The sequence below is a fragment of the Dromaius novaehollandiae genome, chromosome 7, assembly GCF_036370855.1.
Source record: "Dromaius novaehollandiae isolate bDroNov1 chromosome 7, bDroNov1.hap1, whole genome shotgun sequence".
Lineage (NCBI taxonomy): Eukaryota > Metazoa > Chordata > Aves > Casuariiformes > Dromaiidae > Dromaius > Dromaius novaehollandiae.
This window is the reverse complement of record NC_088104.1, coordinates 32,012,442-32,032,708: the sequence shown is the minus strand read 5'-3', so window position 1 is coordinate 32,032,708 and position 20,267 is coordinate 32,012,442. Positions and strand designations below refer to the sequence as shown.

The 20,267-nt window shown below is 36.5% G+C and overlaps 1 protein-coding gene across 1 annotated transcript in view; it reads left to right on the top strand.

Annotated features, from left to right (window-relative positions):
• The window catches only part of COL5A2 (collagen type V alpha 2 chain), a 118,834-nt gene that overhangs the window by 73,072 nt on the left and 25,495 nt on the right, over window positions 1-20,267 (top strand). The window contains exons 9-23 of the mRNA XM_026096058.2: window positions 1,991-2,035; window positions 3,210-3,263; window positions 3,981-4,034; window positions 5,593-5,646; window positions 8,060-8,113; window positions 8,820-8,873; window positions 10,486-10,530; window positions 11,780-11,833; window positions 12,675-12,719; window positions 15,817-15,870; window positions 17,405-17,503; window positions 17,956-18,000; window positions 18,105-18,203; window positions 18,515-18,568; window positions 19,757-19,864. Of these exons, the coding sequence (XP_025951843.2) occupies window positions 1,991-2,035; window positions 3,210-3,263; window positions 3,981-4,034; window positions 5,593-5,646; window positions 8,060-8,113; window positions 8,820-8,873; window positions 10,486-10,530; window positions 11,780-11,833; window positions 12,675-12,719; window positions 15,817-15,870; window positions 17,405-17,503; window positions 17,956-18,000; window positions 18,105-18,203; window positions 18,515-18,568; window positions 19,757-19,864 (918 nt within the window). The remainder of the gene's footprint in view (window positions 1-1,990; window positions 2,036-3,209; window positions 3,264-3,980; window positions 4,035-5,592; window positions 5,647-8,059; window positions 8,114-8,819; window positions 8,874-10,485; window positions 10,531-11,779; window positions 11,834-12,674; window positions 12,720-15,816; window positions 15,871-17,404; window positions 17,504-17,955; window positions 18,001-18,104; window positions 18,204-18,514; window positions 18,569-19,756; window positions 19,865-20,267) is intronic.

The following is a 20,267-nucleotide window of genomic DNA, read 5'->3' as shown; positions in this document are numbered from 1 at the left end:
AGAATGTTTTAGTGCAGTTTTACACAGTGTTTGAAAACGATGAAAAAGTATTCTTCTGTTAAAATGAAAGCTTATTTTCCACTCTCCCTAGCCCTCCTGCTGTCCTTCCTTCCTTCTGAAATGCAGCAGCTATTACCAGTAAGGTACAGAAAAAAGCTACTTCTGCTTTTCTCATTTCTTGAGTCACTGCAGAGTAAGCACTGCAGAATAAAAAATTACGTAACTTTGAAGGTTTCTTTTTCACATTGTGTTATCAAATATTATTTTTAGTAGCATTTTAAAAGATTGCGTTTGAAACCAGTTGTGAGCTGAAATCTCAGCTTAGTAATTGGTATTGAAAGACACATTCTATTTCTCCAGTGGCTCCAGTTTTATCATTAGCATCTCTCCCTGTTTAGACGTGCCCTTTACTTCTAGTACACTGGGGACTTAGTGGTAATGTTGACATTTTTTTACAATCTATAAAACCCGTTTCACCACCCTAAGCTGTATCTACGAGAAGTCTTGGAGTCATTTTTGATTACTGTCTTTTTTCACTACATGTGTTCATCATATTGTAGTAGCTTGTAGCTATCATTAGCCTGTTTGTTGTTATTTTTAGCATGCTTCCTTAAGGAAACAAGCCTTCAGTGACTGCACTGTCTGCGAGTTTGCCTATCTGAACATTTTCTTTCTAAGTTCCCACCAGTAACCTTTGAACTCAATTTCAATGCAATTTAAAAGAAAAGGTTCTAAAGATAATCTGATATTCTCCCATAAGATTGGCCTTTGGATTGGTTTCTTTAAAGAACTTTTATTTTTTATGAATGTCTCTTGTCTATGAATTTGTCTGTCCTGCTTGTTTTGTTGCACACCATCATTCTGCTTATTCCTTTCACTCAGTGTCTCAGACAACACACCTCTTGTACTCCGCCTTCTACTTTTGCCATTCCCATATATGATTCATTTCAGTATTAGTATGTCTTTAAAGGTCTTTATTTTTCAAAATCTAGGCCTCTCTGCAGCCTTACACAATGTCTGCTAAAGTCAGTTGGAACTTAGTTACTGACATTAATGCATTTTGGATTGATTCATCATGTTCTGGGATATCTTTTTTCCCTTTCCTTGTACACTCAATATCTGACCATCACTCAGTTGAACCACTGGATTTCGTTTTGTTTTTACTTTTGATTAGAATTTTTAACTGGCCTATTACTAACTCTTTTACATTGGCTTTGCAAAAAAGATTAAAGTAAATTAAATGCAATATAAGAATTGGAAAAAAAATAATGGATTGTGTGTTGAAGAGAGAAATTGTGAGCCTCTGTCAAAATACAAGTTATGTCTGATGTATTTTTTTTTGTATTACTCGAAGCCAAGAGAATTATTGTCAGTGAGCGTTATTTTTACTTCGTAGTACAACTTACAATTAAGCATGAGATTTTTCCTAAAAAATCCCTTGAAACATTTTAAGGGAAAATCTGAATTTCCTGTAGCAAAACTCAACCATTTTGAAACAGTTGTAATTTTTTATATGATTCATGAAAATACTTCCTTCCATCTGGACATATTCCTGCTCGTGGCTGGGAATAGCTGGATGAGTTTATTTTGTCATTGATTCCATTATTATGTTAATCTAAGTAATGAGATTCAGTTCAAGGTGTGTCTGTTCTTCACAACCGGTTCTTACATTTTTGCAGTGGAGTTATGCAGGCATCCAGCTTCTTATTACTGATACCAGAGGCTGTGACCTCCTAGAGAGAAAGAAAGCCAGTATTTTCAGCTGCTAATGAATTATGCCCCTCTGGTTTTTTTGAGTTTGAAGATTTCAATTCTAGGTACTTTCTTTGTACTTCATAACATCTGTCTCTTGAGTGAAAACCTTTCAGAGGCTTTGACTACAGAAATGTTATCTTGGAGGTCACTATCAGGCCGTTTAGCTGTCTCTGCAGAATGAATATTATTTGAGTAAGTGTATTTTTCAGGGTGTAACAAGTTTTGTTTTTAATAGGGTCCAGTGGGTCCAAGAGGTCCTCAAGGTCTCCAAGGAAAACAAGTATGTGCTTTGTCTCGTGGAACTTAAGATAAATGGCCAAAAAAGAAGGCAAAGTCTATAATAACTGGTGTATGTAGCTAGAACTTAACTCAGAGACATATCCATCCTCAAGCATAGCTGAATCCATCCTCATCTGGAGGTGAATCTAAATATGGTACTTTCAAGGGCTCTGCTCCAGATGTACTCTGTATACAGCAATTCCATTTGAAAAGGGGTTTACTATAGCCTGTTTGCTTTTATGGAGTTAAACCTATGGCATGTTTAGCCATATAATTATCTTTTTATTATAAACTTGTTGCCATGTGATGTTATTATTTAGGTGTTATGTTATATATACATTAGACATCTTTGTTCAGATTGCCCCAGATACATGCCTTTTTATTGAAAGAGTAACCCACTGGTATCTTTCAGAAGGAATTAAGCTAGATAATCCAACTGTTACACAATTAATAACACTGAGTACTCTTATCTATTGAATGAGGATGATGATATTGCTTCTATTCCACTGTCTTTTTTAAAATTTACACTGTTGGGCTCTAGATACACGGGGGGCTTTCTGCTGATCTAATGCAAATATGCCATGTTCAATGAAGTCACAATTTTTCCTGCTTTTAAAATTGATTTCAGTCAAAACAAAATAGGTGAGATTTTACCACTCTTACGTCCACTGTATAATACTTCAGTCCAGCAATGATCTGTGCCATTGATTCCTGGCTTCTCTTTCAATTTTTGATTTGTGGCAGAGTATTATTCTTTGGAGTTGTTTGCTGCAAGCTAGAAATTACAATGTCCTAAAATTGCAATGATGCTTCTGGAAGGTTTCTGAAGAGAGTCGTGTTAACTCAGAGAACAATTTATTAGAACTGTAAAAAGGCTTTAACCCAACATACATTTTTAATGAGGAAACACCAATGAAAATGCTGACTGTTCAGTTCTGGTTTCAGTATTGGCATGGTGTTAGTTTTCAGTAAGATTTGTGTATGGCTCAGGACTTCTCTAAAGTTTGAGGGATTTTAGTACCCAACTTTCACTCATTTTGCAAAGTGAGCTGGTGCTGAATCAGAATCTAGGCTGCCCCATGGATTGTGATTTTCCTGATCACAGATTTTAATTTATATCTTTCTATTTTTACTTTTTGGAAGTTGTAACTGTATTCATCTTTTCCTAATTTTAGGGTGGTGCTGGCCCCACAGGCCCACCTGGTGAACCTGGGGATCCAGGACCTATGGTAAGACCAAATAAATACAAACCTTTCTGCAATAAAATTGCATACAATTTATTATACTTCCTTACTTTAAAACAGATTTTTTAATGTTGCTTTGACAAAAGCTATTAAGTAACTAATACTTCAGTCAAGAGTGTGGTGTTCAAACCATGTTGTCCTGGATCAGTGAATTTTAATTGTTTTGAATGTGAATGATAGTGATTATAGTACTAGACAATCATTGTTACTTTTCCAGCACAGGACTGAGCATTAGTAATCCCATGTCTTTTTGGGTAACTCAGACAAAGAAAGATAAGAATATTTATTTTTTGGAGGTGATATAATGACTAGAAGGTAAAAACAAGAGCATAGACCAGGTTATCTTGAGCCTATGGTGGTATCATAACTGTTAGCTGTAGCCTGATGAGACGATAGCCCTCTCTCCTTGGACATTGCTGAAATGCCATTGAAAGGTGCCTCCTCACAGTCCTTGCTATGACTTTAGAACAACAGCAACTGATTTTTTTTTTCCTGCTAAAGAATCTCTCCTATATTTTTATATAGCATAATGCATATTTCTTAGGGGCAGGATAGACAGACCACTACAAAATTAGGTGGGAAGATATGCTTAGACATAAAATCAACTTTTTTCTACATCTGTTCTTAGAAAACAAGATTATCAAATGAAGCAAATAGATGTTAGTAATGGCTGAATTCTCAACAAATGTATTTATTTCTTAGGGTCCAGTTGGTTCTCGTGGACCAGAAGGACCTCCAGGCAAACCTGGTGAAGATGTAAGTTTGTTATTCTTCGCATTTTGTTTTATTTTTAATAAAACAAATATTGGCTTCTCTGAGACAGTGACTAACCAGCAGATGTGCATGTTCTAACAACTTTTATGTTTCCTTTTCTTTGTAACCATCCTTCTAATTAAGTCCAGTATCATAACTATAATCCTTAGCAAAAGATGTGTTCTCTTTCAGAACCCTCCTTTCTTTTCCTTGCATGTCACCATGATACCTAAAGTTAAAGCATCGTCTCTTTATTTCTTGCTTCAGCTAGCCCTTCAATTGAGATGACTTTCTTGAAATCAGACATGATAATATACAACAGTTATGACGGGGCAATTGAAGGCATCTCCTCTCACAAAAGCTTTGGGATTGCACAATGAGAAAGGGAATTGTAATGATAATATACACCTGGATCTGGACAATAAAGTTTTGCTAGTTAAAAATTTTTGATTTCATAGTAACTGATTATATCCATAACTGAATTTATGACTATACCCATGAGTATATACATATACATATGATTACATAACATATGTATATATTATACATATAATCATACACATAACTGCACAACAGAAGTTATGAAGTCACTTAGCTTAAGGATTTTCTAATATACATATATTCTTTGTTTGCAAAGCATGCAAAATCCATCTGAATTGTAATTTATAACTGATAAATGACTTAAAAGCTGAAGATTCCAGATATTTTAGGATGGAATTTACTATAACTTATGTAATGGTTGCTTTGCCAATAAACTGTACAAAAAGTTACAGTCATAAGTGTCTTAGGAAATGGATAACTCTCAATGCAGTGAAACGAAATCTGGTTATTACTCGAACAACTTATTCCATTTCCAGTACTTGAAAGAGTTTCTTTAATTGCTTTTATGAAGAGTTTTACGTTTTCTCTATCCAGAAACTATTTTTCTGAAGCCATTCATAGTCTGCCAGTCCAGAGTTCTGGATGTATTTGAACTAATTCATGCATAAAAGAATGCTTGGTTGTGACTATGGAGGTCTTTGAATAATCTTTAAAATATGCTTATTTAGTTCATACTGCATTTTCTTTGTTATCACAACACACAGAAAATATTCACTGATTTAGAATTACATTATACAAGTTTTAAAACATCTAAACAGAAGGAGAAGTAATAAGTTATAGCCCAAAGAGTTTTAGATGGAAAATTAAAACGTTCCTATGGAAAATTAAAATAACTTGAACAGTGATAAAAGGTTGCCTCATCATTAATTCACAGTAAAACTACATTGCATCACCATCTTGTGATGTTGAGATGCAGTTTGGACTCAATCAAAGTTTCCACAATTCTTTGTTAAAAAGAAGCGTTTAAGTTAATGGAATCTTTGCAATCTAATACACATTGCTAGTCCTGTGTGTGGTTAATGTATATTACTGGAAGCGTTCCAGCAAAGAGAATATTTATAAATGTCATGTGCTGAATGAGGATGTTGGAATGTCCTCATTAGTTTGCATGGAAGAATGATAAGAGAACTTAATTTTCTTATTTGCTATTTTCATGTGCTCCTTTTTTTTCTTTCCTTAGGGTGAACCTGGTAGACCAGGACAAGCCGGTGAGCCTGGATTTCCAGGATCTCCAGTAAGAGCATGATTATTTAGATTTTCGGAAAATAGTCATAGTTATGTCATCAATATCTGGTTTAATAATGATTGCAAAGCTCTGCCATGCAGTTTCTGGAATACTTGTGTCAGCTTACTCTGATGATCTAAAGCAGTGTGATAGCTAAGCACCAAGCAGGTGATTCAAATGTCCTTGAGTTAATCTTGAGAGTCATTTCACAGGTGCACGTTCCAGCTATTTCAAAGATGAAATATGTGTAAAACAGATGACAGTATATACAAGTTGGATTTTTGTGTGTCATCCACTTAGACATCATCTCGTACACGGTCATCAGATTGGATAATGCCTACCAAAATCTAAAAATATTTAATATAAAATAACTGCACCAGTCAGCTTATTTAGTAGAAATGGATACAATGTTATTATATTGGTTGGTTAATAAACATTTTTCTTTGCTGATGTGTAGTTAAAAGAACCCTACAAGAGAATACACCTACATGAAAGATAAAGATTCATGAAGCCATTTCCCAGTATGTCATATGGTTATTTACAGTCATTTGCAGTAAGTGCTCAGAGTGTAAAGTGGTGTCAGGTTAGGGTGGTATTGTTTAGATTTAAAATAGTCAGTCTGAGGGGCAGGAGAAGCAGGGATTGTATCATAGAAGTATATAAAATTTATTTTCATGTGTTTTCAATATGCAAGTGTGATTACAGGATTTCCAAACAGTATGTACATGTAATGCAGAGGACATTCCTTATGGTTCACTGCAGAAATAAAAGGAACAGGTATATATGATAAGTCATTTTATCATCAGATATTATTTTAGCCAATATTAGCAGTTCTGCCTTCATCCGTCAAATTTCTGTGACTGGAAGAGAGATGTAGTGTGGCTAAAAAGGGACCAGGTATATCCCAGAGCTGAAGCTACCTGCTACACATCATCTTTTCTTCTTTCAAGCCATACAGTTCTAGTGTGGTGATTTGGTTGGCAATTGGAGGTGCTATTTCATAGAGAGAGAAATGATCTTTTAATGAAGCAGTGCTGTTTCCTAAGCTTTTCTCCTCAGTTTTATGAATCAAAGGCAATGCTTTGTAAGCTGCTTGAGGCTAATATGCTAATGTACTCTGTGGAGTATTGTTCAGTTCCGATCAAGCTGTTTTTGTTAATAAAATTGTCTCCACTTTGTATGTTTTTAGAGCAGTGTGTGCTGTTGCACATCATCCCCATTAAAAACCTGTGATAAAATCTTGGAAAAAGTTGAAAACGTTTAAACAATGAAAGAGCGTATTTACATATGTGCTCAACCTAGAAAACTGTGGAGGGCATGATATGGTAAGAAGTGCCCTAATGGACTGGGGACACTAACGGACTAGGAATTTTTAGCCAGTAGCTTCAGAAAATATTTCTCCCTTTGCTTGTAAGAAATTCAGTTTAACAGGTGCTTTCTGAGACATGGCATGACAAACTGGTAACAAATAGGAATTTGTGTTCCCATTAAAACCAATGAATGAAAGAAGTATTGCAATTCTCATCACCTTTAAGATTTTGCTGCAATTGCATAGTATTGTAGAGAACAGCGCTGATTACACAAACGCCTTGTTAGAGAAGTGCACGTTGTCTTGGCTCGAGGCAAGCCCCGTGGACTGCTACATGAGTGAGGGGTGAGTTGTAGGTCCCTACAGTAGCAGAGAATTGTTGAGGTGGAAATGCCCACTCAGTCTTAAAGTGAACCATTCCTCGTGCTGTAGAAGAAATAATATGTTTTAATAGTTTGCTGAACTGTTGCCAGAGAGTATGAAGGTGCTAATGGGATTTCCGCTATAAATTAATGTAACCAATATTATAACTCAGGGCATCTAGCTCCTTTTCATTGTTTAGCCTTTCCTGAAAAAAAGAATCTGCTAAAATTGGTAGAAATCTAAGTGTAGGGCAGGTTTCGGCATGATTGCTAAAGGTGTTTTAATAGCAGTTATTTATCATGCCACTTGATTGATATTTTCTGATGTAACAGTTCACAGTTTGATTTCTGTTTCTGTTTTATGTTAAATGATAGCCCTGGTTTTTGATCCCTGCTTAACTGGGATTTCTTCATTTAAGCTTCAGAACTGGATCTACCATTGGTTCTTATTTCATGGCTTCTGTTGAAATTTGAGGTTCTATCATACACCTGTGTAAACCATAAAGCTTTTAATATCAGCAAAAACTTGCTTAATGCTGAGACTATTTAACTTCACAGGGTGAAGTTCATCTTCTGTGCCACCCACTAAATGTCACACCGTACTATATTATGTCACTAGGGAGCAGTGTTAGGAGTTTTAGCAGTAATGCCGCTACCCTCTTCCTTGTTAGCAGCATTATTGCTAATTGTATCACTGTAGAAATCAGTGGCTTTTGTTCTTTTTTTTATTTTTGTTTTTATTCCTGCATAGGGGCCTCGAGGCTTTCCTGGTGCTCCAGGTCTTCCAGGTCTCAAGGGTCACAGGGTAAGAAATAAGGTTTTTCCTCTCCTTAGAGATAATGTTTCAAGACAGTTGCCATACTCAGCCTCTTTGATGTGTGTGGTCAATTTTACTATATGCTTAGCCCTGCCAGTTACAGCAGAATTGCTGGCATTAGAGAGGAAGAGGACCTAGCAGAAAATCTAACCTAGTCTCCTTTAAGTGCAGCTGACCTCTGTATTATATTCTTTAGTGCTTTCTTCACTCTAGTTTCAAATGGTCTGGGAAACTGGAAAGAGCCTGCACGAACACTGCCAAACTTCAGGAGGGACAAACCTGACAGTTCTCTCACTTTGTTGGCAAGTCTGGCATTAGGGTGGGGAACTCTGGAGCTGGATATGTTTGCAAGACAGAGTGATTACAGATTACCAAGCTTTCTGGCCAGAACTTTACTTCAGGGAGGAATAAATAGGTTTCCTATGGCTCAGAGCCTCCTCCTTGTTGCTTTTAGGATTTTTTTTCAACATAAAAACCCAAATCCAAGGAAATGTACCTTGTACAAATGTTTTCCATTTAGAAAATGTTTTAAAACTGTTTTCCATCTGTTTTTTTCTTCTTATTCTTGCCACCTCAGATCTGTTCTTAACACTTTAGTACCGGGTTACTTTAGAAATTCTCTATATGCGTATATACACGTTTATACATACACATGTATAAATACCATCTCTCCATATTTTTATAACTCTTACAGGGATTGAAAGGACTTGACGGTCCAAAAGGTGAAATTGGAGCAGCTGGAGCGAAGGTATTTTCATGGCCCAAAGAACTAAATGCTGAAGCATGCTTGCTGTGATGCCAAATAATGAAAGATAGTATATCTTTAGAACAAAGCCCTGTTTCTCTCTCCTGTTAGTGCTAGTTGCATGAAGATTACATTTTCCTGAAGAGGCTACATGAACTTACCCATTTTTACTGTGTGTTCAATCCACACCAGCTGCTACAAACTGCAGTCATTTTGTACAGGAAGAGAGCACTTGAATTCAGCAGTGCAAATCACAATTAGAGCTGGCGCTTGGTTTTAGGCCTATAATATATCACTAAGTGAATTGAGTAGGGTCTGCCTGTTTCACCTACTGAAGGCAGTAAATTGTGTTAAGATAAAGCCCATACCCATCTTGTAATTTGCCATTTGGCCACTTTGCAGGTCTTGTTGGTTTTGTTTGACCAACGCGGAGACTGCTGTGTTGCTGCTTTATGCATTCTCTTGGAAATCCACCAGTCCAGCTTGTAACTTGGGGCAGCCAAACTGAAATCTCAAAACAGAGAGAAAACCAAAAGGCTTTCCTAACGTTTTCTTTATATAATAACATAAAGCAATGCTCAGCTAAAAACTGAATTTCCTCTTTCAGGTTACCATATTAAGTTTAAACAAGATCAGTTTGAAAGAAACAGGCTTGGTAGGCAGAGAGAATATGTTTTATCAGACTATTTCTCTCCTAACAGTTTTATTTTCTTAGAACTTTTGTCCCTTATTGGTACTGCCTCACCCTTACTACTTTAACTCAAAGCACTTTAAACACAGTGTAGCCAGCTGGAGTCAATACTTTCAAATTAGACTAAACCTTTTTTTGAAAGAGCATAAGACAACTTTTCTGGGCTTTTCTACATTGTTCAGTGCTGTTGCTGAAGCTTTTTTGGCCAGCTGAGGGCAGTAATCACAGGTGAAATGGTACTCTTCCTTGGGATTAAAAATGTAGTAAATTAAGTGAATCTTCCAAAATCTAAATTTAAATATTAAATATTGATTTTTCAATTGTTAAATCAATAGTCCAAGACAGTTTGTCTAAGATAAGATTTCTTTGCTAGGGTTTCCCATCAATTTCAGTGGAGGCAGCAACAACAGAAGCATCAGAGTAGGTAGAAACACGGCAGTAGGCAGCATGAGCTGTCAGCTAGAGCAAGCAAAAGGAGAATATGTCCATTTCTTGCCTGTAAATGCTGCTGGTTCTCCCTTGTTTTGTTGCTTTCCTCCTACTCAGTCAATGAGAGGCTGGTCAGATTCTTTTTCAGATAAGTATGCTGGCAATACTCAGTACTAAAATAACATCATTGTGATTAATTGGTGAATCAGACATGAAAATCCTAGGAGAGAAGATGAAGGAGGTGCCTCCCAATCACGTGTAGAGATTTGTGAATGATGCATGGTATCTCCTCAAAAAGCGTTAATTCTGCTTCACTGAGATCATATGACTATTGCCCTTCCCATTAGCAGGAAGCTCTTGAGTATGTGTGATGCACATATGTTGCTATGCAAATCTGCCTCTTTAGCATAAGCTGAGAGAAAGGGGATGAAAAATGTAACTCTGTTTTCCGCTAACCTTTTCCCTCTAACTGTATTGTTTCTTTTCTGTTTCTAGGGAGAATCCGGCCCAACAGGTGCCATGGGTGCAACTGGTCCTCTAGTGAGTGTCACAAGCATTGAATTTTACTTACAGAAGTGGTTGTAGTATTGCACACATTATTGCTAATACAGTACATGTAGGAATTTTATGTTTTTGAGACCCACACTTCATGTCTTGAAAGTTAAACTTTTTCCTAGTGCAGTTGAAGTTTTGTTTTCTATTACAGTAAACTGTCCAGTGTAAGCTGTTATTCCTTACAATTAGTAGCCACTATAAAAAAAAAACTGTAATAAATCGGAAAGCTTAACAGATGCTTGAATGTAGGTTTTGTGATTGGTTACCAACTCATGGAAATTTAGGGTGATTAAATGCTCTTTTTTAACATCCTGATGCCTCATATGGAGTGATTTGCATGTGACAGAAATCAGATTAGCTTGCTGTGAGATAGAACTAAAATAATTTAGGTCAGAAACATGTTAGATGGAAAACCATGGACAGAGGGTTTTGGAGGTAATGCTGAGGGTAAGCATGCATGACAGGAAAATGAAACAGAGAAGAATTTTCACAGAGTATTTTTCATTCAGGTATGGTTTTGGACAGCTGTACAGTAGTGAGCATTATAGCATTCCAAAAATCCACTTTCAGCAGTGATGATGTAAGTGCAATGCCTGTGTGATAGCAGATGACATCTCTCTGCAAGACACTGTCTTGTGTCATGCATAATGTAATATCCCTGAAGTGCAACCTAGTTGTGAATGAGCTGTAGTAAATGATACTGAGTTATTGACCCTGGTGAGTATATACAGAATTTATTCTTTTGTGTTTGCAGCTGGAAGTACTGCTGGAACAGGAAAAGAGAAATTACAGTTATTTAATTTCCACTAGGCAAGCCTGTGAGGTTGCAAGGACTTATGTAAACTGCTGCTTTATTCCTGCTGTCAAACAAGATAAAATAGACCTGAGGGGAAAAAAAAGAATTAGCTCGGTTCTGTAACCATTATTCACATGAGCTATCCTTATCATATTTATAGTCTCAGTAAACCTAATCAGACTCTGATTAAAAGCCAATAGAGAGGACTTAATTACTGAGCAGGAATGTAGTACAAAACTTATTTGAAGCAAAGGAAAAGTCAAGGATGTTTGAAGAAAAAGAAAAAAGAAAAGAAAAAGTAAAAAGAAAAATAAGGAGGAGTCCATCCACTATGGCGGGGGAGGTGGGGGGTGAAATCAAGTGAACTGTATTTTCCACTTTTCATTACTTTGTAATGATGAGCTCCTGAGTAATGCACTTTTCTGTTTTCTCTTCAAGGGACCTAGAGGAATGCCAGGAGAAAGAGGTCGAATTGGACCACAAGGTGCCCCTGTACGTAGGGCCTTGCTTCTGTCTCCTTGTAATTCTTCCTTTTCTTTGCTTTAAATTTAAAGCCTTGAGCCTGAAAATGTTTATTCACATGACTCTTAGTCACTTCTGTGTGTGCTCTGCTATGGCTTAAGAAAGTTAAGGCCTTAACAGAGTTTTGTGGGATGAAATCTTTACTGTAAATTTAAAAAATCACAAGTAAAAGGAAAATGCTAGCAGCACAGTGGTTTCTTTGACCTGCCCACAAGGCCAAGTATCCTCACAGCATTTTCTTCTGTAATCCAAAAAGGTTGTTGTCTTTGTTTTTCTTTCTCTGAAATTACCCTTGAAAGGCTATTTTAACCCCAAATTGCCAAATTGGACATAATATATATTAGTTTTGTCTGGAAAAAGAGTTTAAAATGAAAATTTAATCTTCTAATTTAATTCATTTCAAAGTCTTATAATTTAATTCAAGATAATAAAAACAAACTTTTTAGAATGATCTTGCTTTTCAGCAAAAAGAAGGATCAGCCTTGACATGGGATCATATTTGAGTAGAAATTTCTTCCTGTGGCCTTACATCCACTTTCAGATTGTTGGTTTTTCTGGCATTTCTCCTCATGACATTTATGTATGCACTCCTTACCTCTCCATACAATGACACTGTCAGAATACCCATTTATTTGAAGGGGTGCTATGAGTTCTTCCAAAAGTTTTCTGTGCTGGTGTCCCGAGGGATCTTCAAGCCAGCATTTCTCTGAATGCTTTAGTCTGTGTGACTGTCATCACAAATGCTAACAATAAATAAAAGATTTAGTAAGTGTTCTTATGAACATTCCATCTCGTCCATTTTCAAACCTAGGGTGGACGTGGCCAGCATGGGATGCCTGGGAAGCCAGGGCCAATGGTAAGCTTCTTAATCATCTGTTTTTTTCACCTTGTGTTTGCCACTTGCCTTTAGACATTGTCAAAAGAAGCACAAACAACTGTTGCCGGTGGCTGGTAACGGTAAGTGCGCCTAGAATATGTGAATGATTCCTGGTTCTGGCATTGAATTACTCATTGCAAGTTTAATGCTGTCTTCTGAGAAATGATAGTCTGTAGTTTGCTTCATCTAAAGGTTTTAATTTGCAGGGGAGTAGACTAGAACATCCTCCCTGGAGAGATAAGGCTTTGCTGCTTTTATGCAGTGGGATCCATGTTGTAGGGAGTTAAGTGTCTTAAAGATATACATTATTAACAGAAAACAATGTATACTTCCATATTATCTTCCTTCGTATGCAAAGCTGACAAATGAAGTTATATCCATTCTCAGCAAGAAAAAATGCTGCTCACCAGTATCAGAACTTGCTACCTGGAATTGATCAATTACAAAATGTGTAAAAGATAGTGTTTTAATTATAGACAGTCAGAGAGTGAGCTAATGAACCAGAAGCCTGTGCGTAAATGTCTTTCTAGTTAATAACTGCCTCACTGAGGATGCCAGATATGCATGACTAAAAGTTCTCACAGAGCTGCAGAACTGAAGGTGATTGTGGTGGCAGATTAAACTGTGGATGTTAGTGTAACAAAAGGTGATGTGTTCAATCCTACAGTCCAGTCCCAGCGTCCATTTGCAAGATATCTTTAAATCAAGCCACATGAGCAAATAAATTAGGAAGTCATATGTACGAAGCATATGTTGCTTTTGCAAATTAAAGCTTATGGTGATTTCATACTATTCACAAGAGGCAAGCTTCCACCTTAAAAATGTGTTCTGTTTGTTTGCTTTTTCTGAAAGTGTTACTTCTGAGATGCAGTTGACAAAGTTTTTGCCTTGTTGATGCAGGCAATGTGAACCGTTGTCACTTTGTGACATTCGTCTTAAAGGAAAAAAAAAACACATGGACCTGCCCACAATTAAAATTTCATTTCGTGCATGCTCTTTAACAGTGATATTAGTCCTGAGAAACATTCATTTCCCCATGTCTTCTTAATGAATGGACTGTTTTATTGCAAACTTCATTAAGAAACAGTTAACTATATTAAAAGCTCAAGACAGGAGTGTCAGTGTATAAAAGCTGCAAATCTCAATTGCTTGGTGCATCATGAAAAGAAGGGTAACTACAGCTATTATAAGAAACCGAAACAGTGAAAAGATGTTTTAGCATTGAAAACAAAATCTAAAGCAGAACAAAACCCCTCTAGTAATGTAATTCTATATGAAGTTTGAAATTTTTATTTGGCATAAAACATGAGCTCAGCTTCGCTGGACATGATGGTTGGTTGGCTAACATTTTTGGCATATGGTGTCACAAGGGAGATACTGATACTTAACGCACATGTTTCTCATTGGAGGAGCTGTTACTCAAATGCGTGATTATTTGGTTTAGTACAGAGTGGTATATCCTAATTCTGGAATTCTCCTTGCAACAAGAGAGAGATTTGGCAGACGTCCATTTGTGATCCAATAAACTGGGACATAGATTTTTTCAAGAGTATGTTTGGTGAGCTATTACAGCAGTGCTGTAGAAATCCATTGCAAGGTCATGGCAGAAATGTTGTCTGTAATTAATACTCACTGGGACAGATTGTTCTGATTAGGTTTGTCAGCAGAACTTCATTACATAAAACATTCTTTCACAGTATGCATCATATTTTACAAAAAAAGGAGAAAATTGGAAGAAGATAGAGGAATCATCTGGGAACATGGAGTTGTAGTGGCTACTTACAACCACTGTGTGCCGCCTTGTAGAGAGTTTATGCTGCAGCAGAAAAGGTCTCCGATGGAATGTTTTGTTCAGCACAGGGGGCATTATGTAAACGTTTTAAAACAATTTAAAACTTTACTCCAAGGCCTATAATTGGAGGTCTTCCTGCTTAACAAAACAGGGTCAAACCAGACAGGTGCGTTAAAGTGTATACACCCGAGGACTGCTTCCCAGCAACCTTGAACGGTCAGCCATATAATGTAACTCCAGCTGATTGCATCTATGCCCAAACTTAGTGTCCTTTCAGCCACATAAGGTGTGGTCTGCAGTGCAGTGCACCGCACTGAGAATTTGGCTCTAGAGCCAGAAACAGTATAGCCACATCAGTACTATGCTGTGCTCAAGCTATCAGCCCTTCTTAGATACAGCGTTAACTATCTTGGATTCCATGCTCTTCTGAAAGAGCTATGCTGCTGCTGGGAACCAAAGATGTTGCCTCTGCAGAGCATTCTGTTGCATCGTTGCATGCCATAACCTAGCCTGTCCTCTGCTTCCTTTGTGAGAGGTATCTGCATATCTCTGAACAAGCATCCAAGCAGGAAACTGTCCCTGCTGTACATGGCTTTGTCTGTATCACCTTGAAAAGGTGAAACAAAATCTGCGTTTTAAAGCTTGAAAATGAATTTTGCAGTGAATTTGAGAATCTCAGTGGGGTAGAGGGGTGAGAAGCACGGGCAGTTCTATAATCTTTATTTATATTTTCACTTGTCATATTGTTCACCTCAAAAATCTTGTCTAGTAACCTGTTTCAATGCAGAATTAGCTTCAGTTTCTCTTTTTTGTAGGTTACTATTCTGAGTTTAAAAGAACCAAAACTCGTCTGCTACATCCTATTGGACAAGTAGCGATTGTTTAACAAATATCTTTTCATTACCTTACCATGCTAACATAAACATAAGAGGAAATAAGCTATTTATTAAAAACTGAAATTGAAAAACTACTGTACTACACTACAATTACTGTAATAGTTGTAAACTGTATACATTGCAGTTTGGGCATTAGCAGTCGAATCAAGAGCTGTAATTTTGCCGCTCAGTAAATACACTATTAAAACATCACACCACAATCCCATAATGCATATGTGGATCACTTAGAAAAATGATAGCTACAGAGTTACTTGGGTTTTTTGTTATGAAAAAATGTTTTGTGAGTTAAATTATATTTAGACACAGAATGATGTTTACCCAGTTATTAGATTCTAATCTCTGTGATCCAAACTGTAGAATTACAGCTTTTTGCTTTTGTATTTTGTAGGGCCCGCTTGGCATAACTGGTTCCCCAGGTTTTCCGGGTGCTCCTGGTGTAAAGGTAAAAGAACAAACAAATAAACAAAACCTTTTTAGTATGTCTAACAACACAGAATTAAAAAGTACATCCTAGACTGCACAGAGTTCAGGCTGACATGTATACAGGTATTTCAGCTGCTGAACTCAGTCTTGCTAAGACCTTGAGAGAGAGGCTGTAAATCAGAAACCAAATGAAGTAATAAAAATTGACCATAACCAGGATACTTTTTTTGCTTTTTCTTGTGCAAAGGGATGGTTTTAGGATAACTACCATGCTGTGCTCCCCCAGAAATGTCCAGTATATTAAAAGAATTACAAGAATTACATTCTGCAAGTTGAGTTGCAGGGACTAGTCTAAGACTTGGTAATGCAAGAATCTGTACAGAAGCTGCGTCTTCCAGTGACCATTTTCAGCCTAATAAACTTTCTGCGATGACCTAGACTGATAAGAAGAATGCCTGAACCACAATGGAGCTTGCACCACTACTCATCACAACATTGCAAATGATGATTAAAACTTTTTGTGGCTCTGTGATTGGGCTGAAAAGAAAAACCTTGAACTAGCTGCAGCGTGGTTGATGTTTGACTTTCCTTTGTTGGCTTTCATGAAACAACTCAATATTTTTTTTCTATCCTTGAGAATACATCTGCAAATAAGACTGAGACAGTTTCCTTATACTTCTTTCCCCCTTGTCACCCAGTTGTTCCTCTTTGTTACTTTATGCTCCTAAAAATGATAGGAAAAAATTATGTAAGAAGAAACTATTTTTCCATTCTAGGTAGCAAAGTTCAGCAGATGTTTTGTTTTATTGTGAAGCTGGCAACATTTACAAAACAATTATCTGGAAACAAGCCTCAGTAAAAGTATTAACACAATTTATACAGTTAGATGATAATCCTTTTAATGCATGTCATAAAATGTTTTGGTGTGCCTAAACAGTGCTAAATATTTACATAAATATTTGGAGATGTTGCCAAGGGAAGAATCAAGAAAGCTTTTTTGAAAAGGAGAAGCTACCTTCAAGTTTCATCATCAGATGATGTAATTGAAATAGCTGCTTTGAATTCGTAAAAGCTAAGCAGACTACATGTGGAAGATGTGGGCTTCAGTTCTGCACGCACAATATTAATTATCAATTCCAAAAGCCAATTTGCCTATATAAAGGTAAAATGCAAAGGAGATAACAGTTAATTACCAGTACATACTGAGTTTTTGTATGGAGGTGTTTATCTTACAGAAGTAACAGTAGGATCAAAGTAACCTCATGGTGTGATTTGGGCCACTTGCCCTAGATATAATGCTGCTTCTCTGTAGAAAGTTCCTATGAACATATATAAACTGAGGAAAAATTCTTTTTGTAGTTTTTAAGTTTTACATTCATATAGAAGCAATAGAGGCAGAATTAAATAAGTAAAAATATATTTTAAGCATCATAAACTATTTCAAAGCCTGAATTATCTTTCTCTTATAAATTCATTATTCTTCCTTAGTTATTTTGAAATGCAGCTTTTCAGAGCAAAGTAATCCCCAGTTGTTTTCTCCTGTGACATCTTAGGGTGAAGCAGGTCCAACGGGTCCTCGTGGTCCTGAAGGTCCTCAAGGACAAAGAGGTGAAACAGGGCCACAAGGCCCAGCTGGATCACAAGGGCTTCCTGTAAGTACACTAAACTTTGGTTCCTCAGGGCTCAGCTTATGTATTGTCTGTTAGTAGTTGGGATTTTAATACCCCAATTGATAGACAGTGAGTTTTGCCCAAATGGCTTTTTTTTCCCAGAAAGATATCATTCATATTTTTTTCTACTTATTTTGTTGCAAATAACTTTCCATTATTTAGTTAAGACAGCTTGGAAAACCAAAAGTTACACAGCCTGATGTAGTCTGAATCCTACAAGTACTTTAAAGCTTAAGTGTATTAGAAGTTACATGAACTTACGTACTTTGTTATTCATATCTGCATTTGCACAGGTAGATCTCATATTGCTCTATTATTGACTAGCCTTTATTGGCTGCTCTTGTAAAGCAGATCAAATGATTGTCTCACTCTGTTTTTGTTGTTGATACCCAACTCACAAAAATTCATTTTAGTGATTGGTACGTTATTTTTAGGGGACTGAAGGGACAGATGGTTCCCCAGGCGCTAAGGGCCCAACAGTAAGTAATCAAATCATCTGTTGAAGAAATTTTGTAAGTGGATTTATTCTATTTCCTTTTTTAAATTGTTTTTCTCCTTACTATGCTGATATTTTTGTTTGTAGGGATCTCCAGGCACTGGAGGCCCCCCTGGCTTATCAGGTCCACCTGGTTCCCCAGGACCACAAGGCAGTACTGGTCCACCCGGTATTCGAGGCCAGCCGGTAATAATGTCTTTTTCTCAGTGATATTTTTCAATTGTGTCACTCAATAAAATGAAACAGTGTTTAGCAGTGAGTCTCTGTGTACATTGGACGAAAGCTAACAGTTATCTTCTGAAATTAGGTCTCACTTAGGTTTTTGTCTTGATGATGACATAATGCTTAGGGGAAAGACAGACCACTGTAAACATCCTATTATATTGCCTACAGCTAGTTCCTAAACTAGGTTTTTTTATTACCAAGAATAATCAAACTAGTTGAATGTCTTATGCAGATTTTTACCTTTATGGGTGTTACTCCTGTTTGTTTTTCAGGGAGACCCTGGTGTTCCAGGTTTCAAGGGAGAAGCAGGACCGAAAGGTGAACCTGTAAGTCTCTACATGCTTTGTAAAATGAAAAGGAATCACAAAGCCGTGTATGAATGTTTTGAATAGGTTATTACAGTTTTCAAGACATATCCAGTGCTACTTCTCATGATTACTTTTGTTTATCAAGTAATTCTTGTGGAAGATTATCCACAGTCAACTCGCCTAGATAGTACTAAGAATGGATGGTAAAGTAGGTGCTTGGATGTTATAAATCACCTAGCCCGTTTAGACCTTACAGACCTTGAAGGGCTGGAAGACAGAGAAACCAGTTAGTGTATCTATTGAGGTTTCTGAAGCACTTGTAGAATGACTTTATTCTAATTTCATCTATTGAAAAGTAGATACCATGTATTTCTGGACATTTAAGAGCAAATAGGTGCATGCTGATCATAATGAAAACAATCCTTTTCGTTTAAAATAAAATATATTTAATACATTTTATACTTATGCATGTATATATGTTCATTATATTTTTGCTTAAATGCTAAAATAATATGAATATTTATAAATATGGGGATAATGTATATTAATATAGAAAATATATTTAATTATACAGGTATAATATGTTTTTTATTTTTCAAAAAATATGAGATGGTATTAATACCTGTTTAGCCCACTGCTCATGTCTGTGAGAAATTATTTGACAGCATGGTTAATTCCATGCCGTAACATATGAATTTCAGAATAAAAAAGATTCTGCAGAGTTGGAGTCAATTCAACTTTTTTTTATTATTATTTTTTCCTAGTTTAGTCATCACGTAATAGCTGATAAAACTATACACATGAAGTAATGGTTTCTTTACTGCTCAGTGGATCTCATTTGTTTGTGAATTTCTACAAGAATGTTACTGACTTTTGAGTCGTTTGTTTCCTGTTCAACTGGAAAAATCTAATTACAAATTATTCTGTCTGAGCAAATAGCTGATTACAAGAAGCACAGTAGAGCTGAACTGCAGAACTACAGGTTATTCTTACTGCACTTCTTACTCAAAAATCAGCTTATAAATACTGAAAAAGGGAAAAGCTGACCCCGAATAGCTGCATTTTGCAACTGATTCAAAACATAACTATTAAATATTTTTCTCCTTTATTTGGGAAAACGTTAATGATGTTTAGAAGACAGTCTGTTTCAATATGCCTGAGAAACAGTGAGCTTAACAAAGAATTTTTTAATTTTATTTTCAATAGGGCCCACAAGGTCCCCAGGGTCCCATTGGCCCTGTAGGTGAAGAAGGGAAAAGAGGCCCTCGAGGTGATCCAGGGTCAGTAGGTCCACCAGGTCCAGTTGGAGAGAGGGTAAGCAATGCAGAAGAACAGTATGTCTTGTTAGACAGGGACTGCCAGGCTGAAAAGCCTCCCATCTTCACCTAAACATGAATTTTCTTACAGCTTCGTTGTAGGTGGAGTCAGACTTTGTTTTTGTAATAGTAGTTAATTTATGTCTCTTAGATTAGTAATTTTCAGATGCTGTACTCCTGTGATACAATATATTCTTTTTGAAAATGATACTGTGATGAGGAGTATGTAAAAATGTAGCATGATGCTTTTTGCATCCTGAATAGTTCTTGCTTCTGATTACTGTTTTGGGGGAAAAGGAGTTCTGTGATACTGTGCATTATTTTTACACTGAAAATTTTAGTTAGTATATTCAGTGCACAGATGGCATAGTAACAGAAACACTGGAGGTCTGATGAGTGAA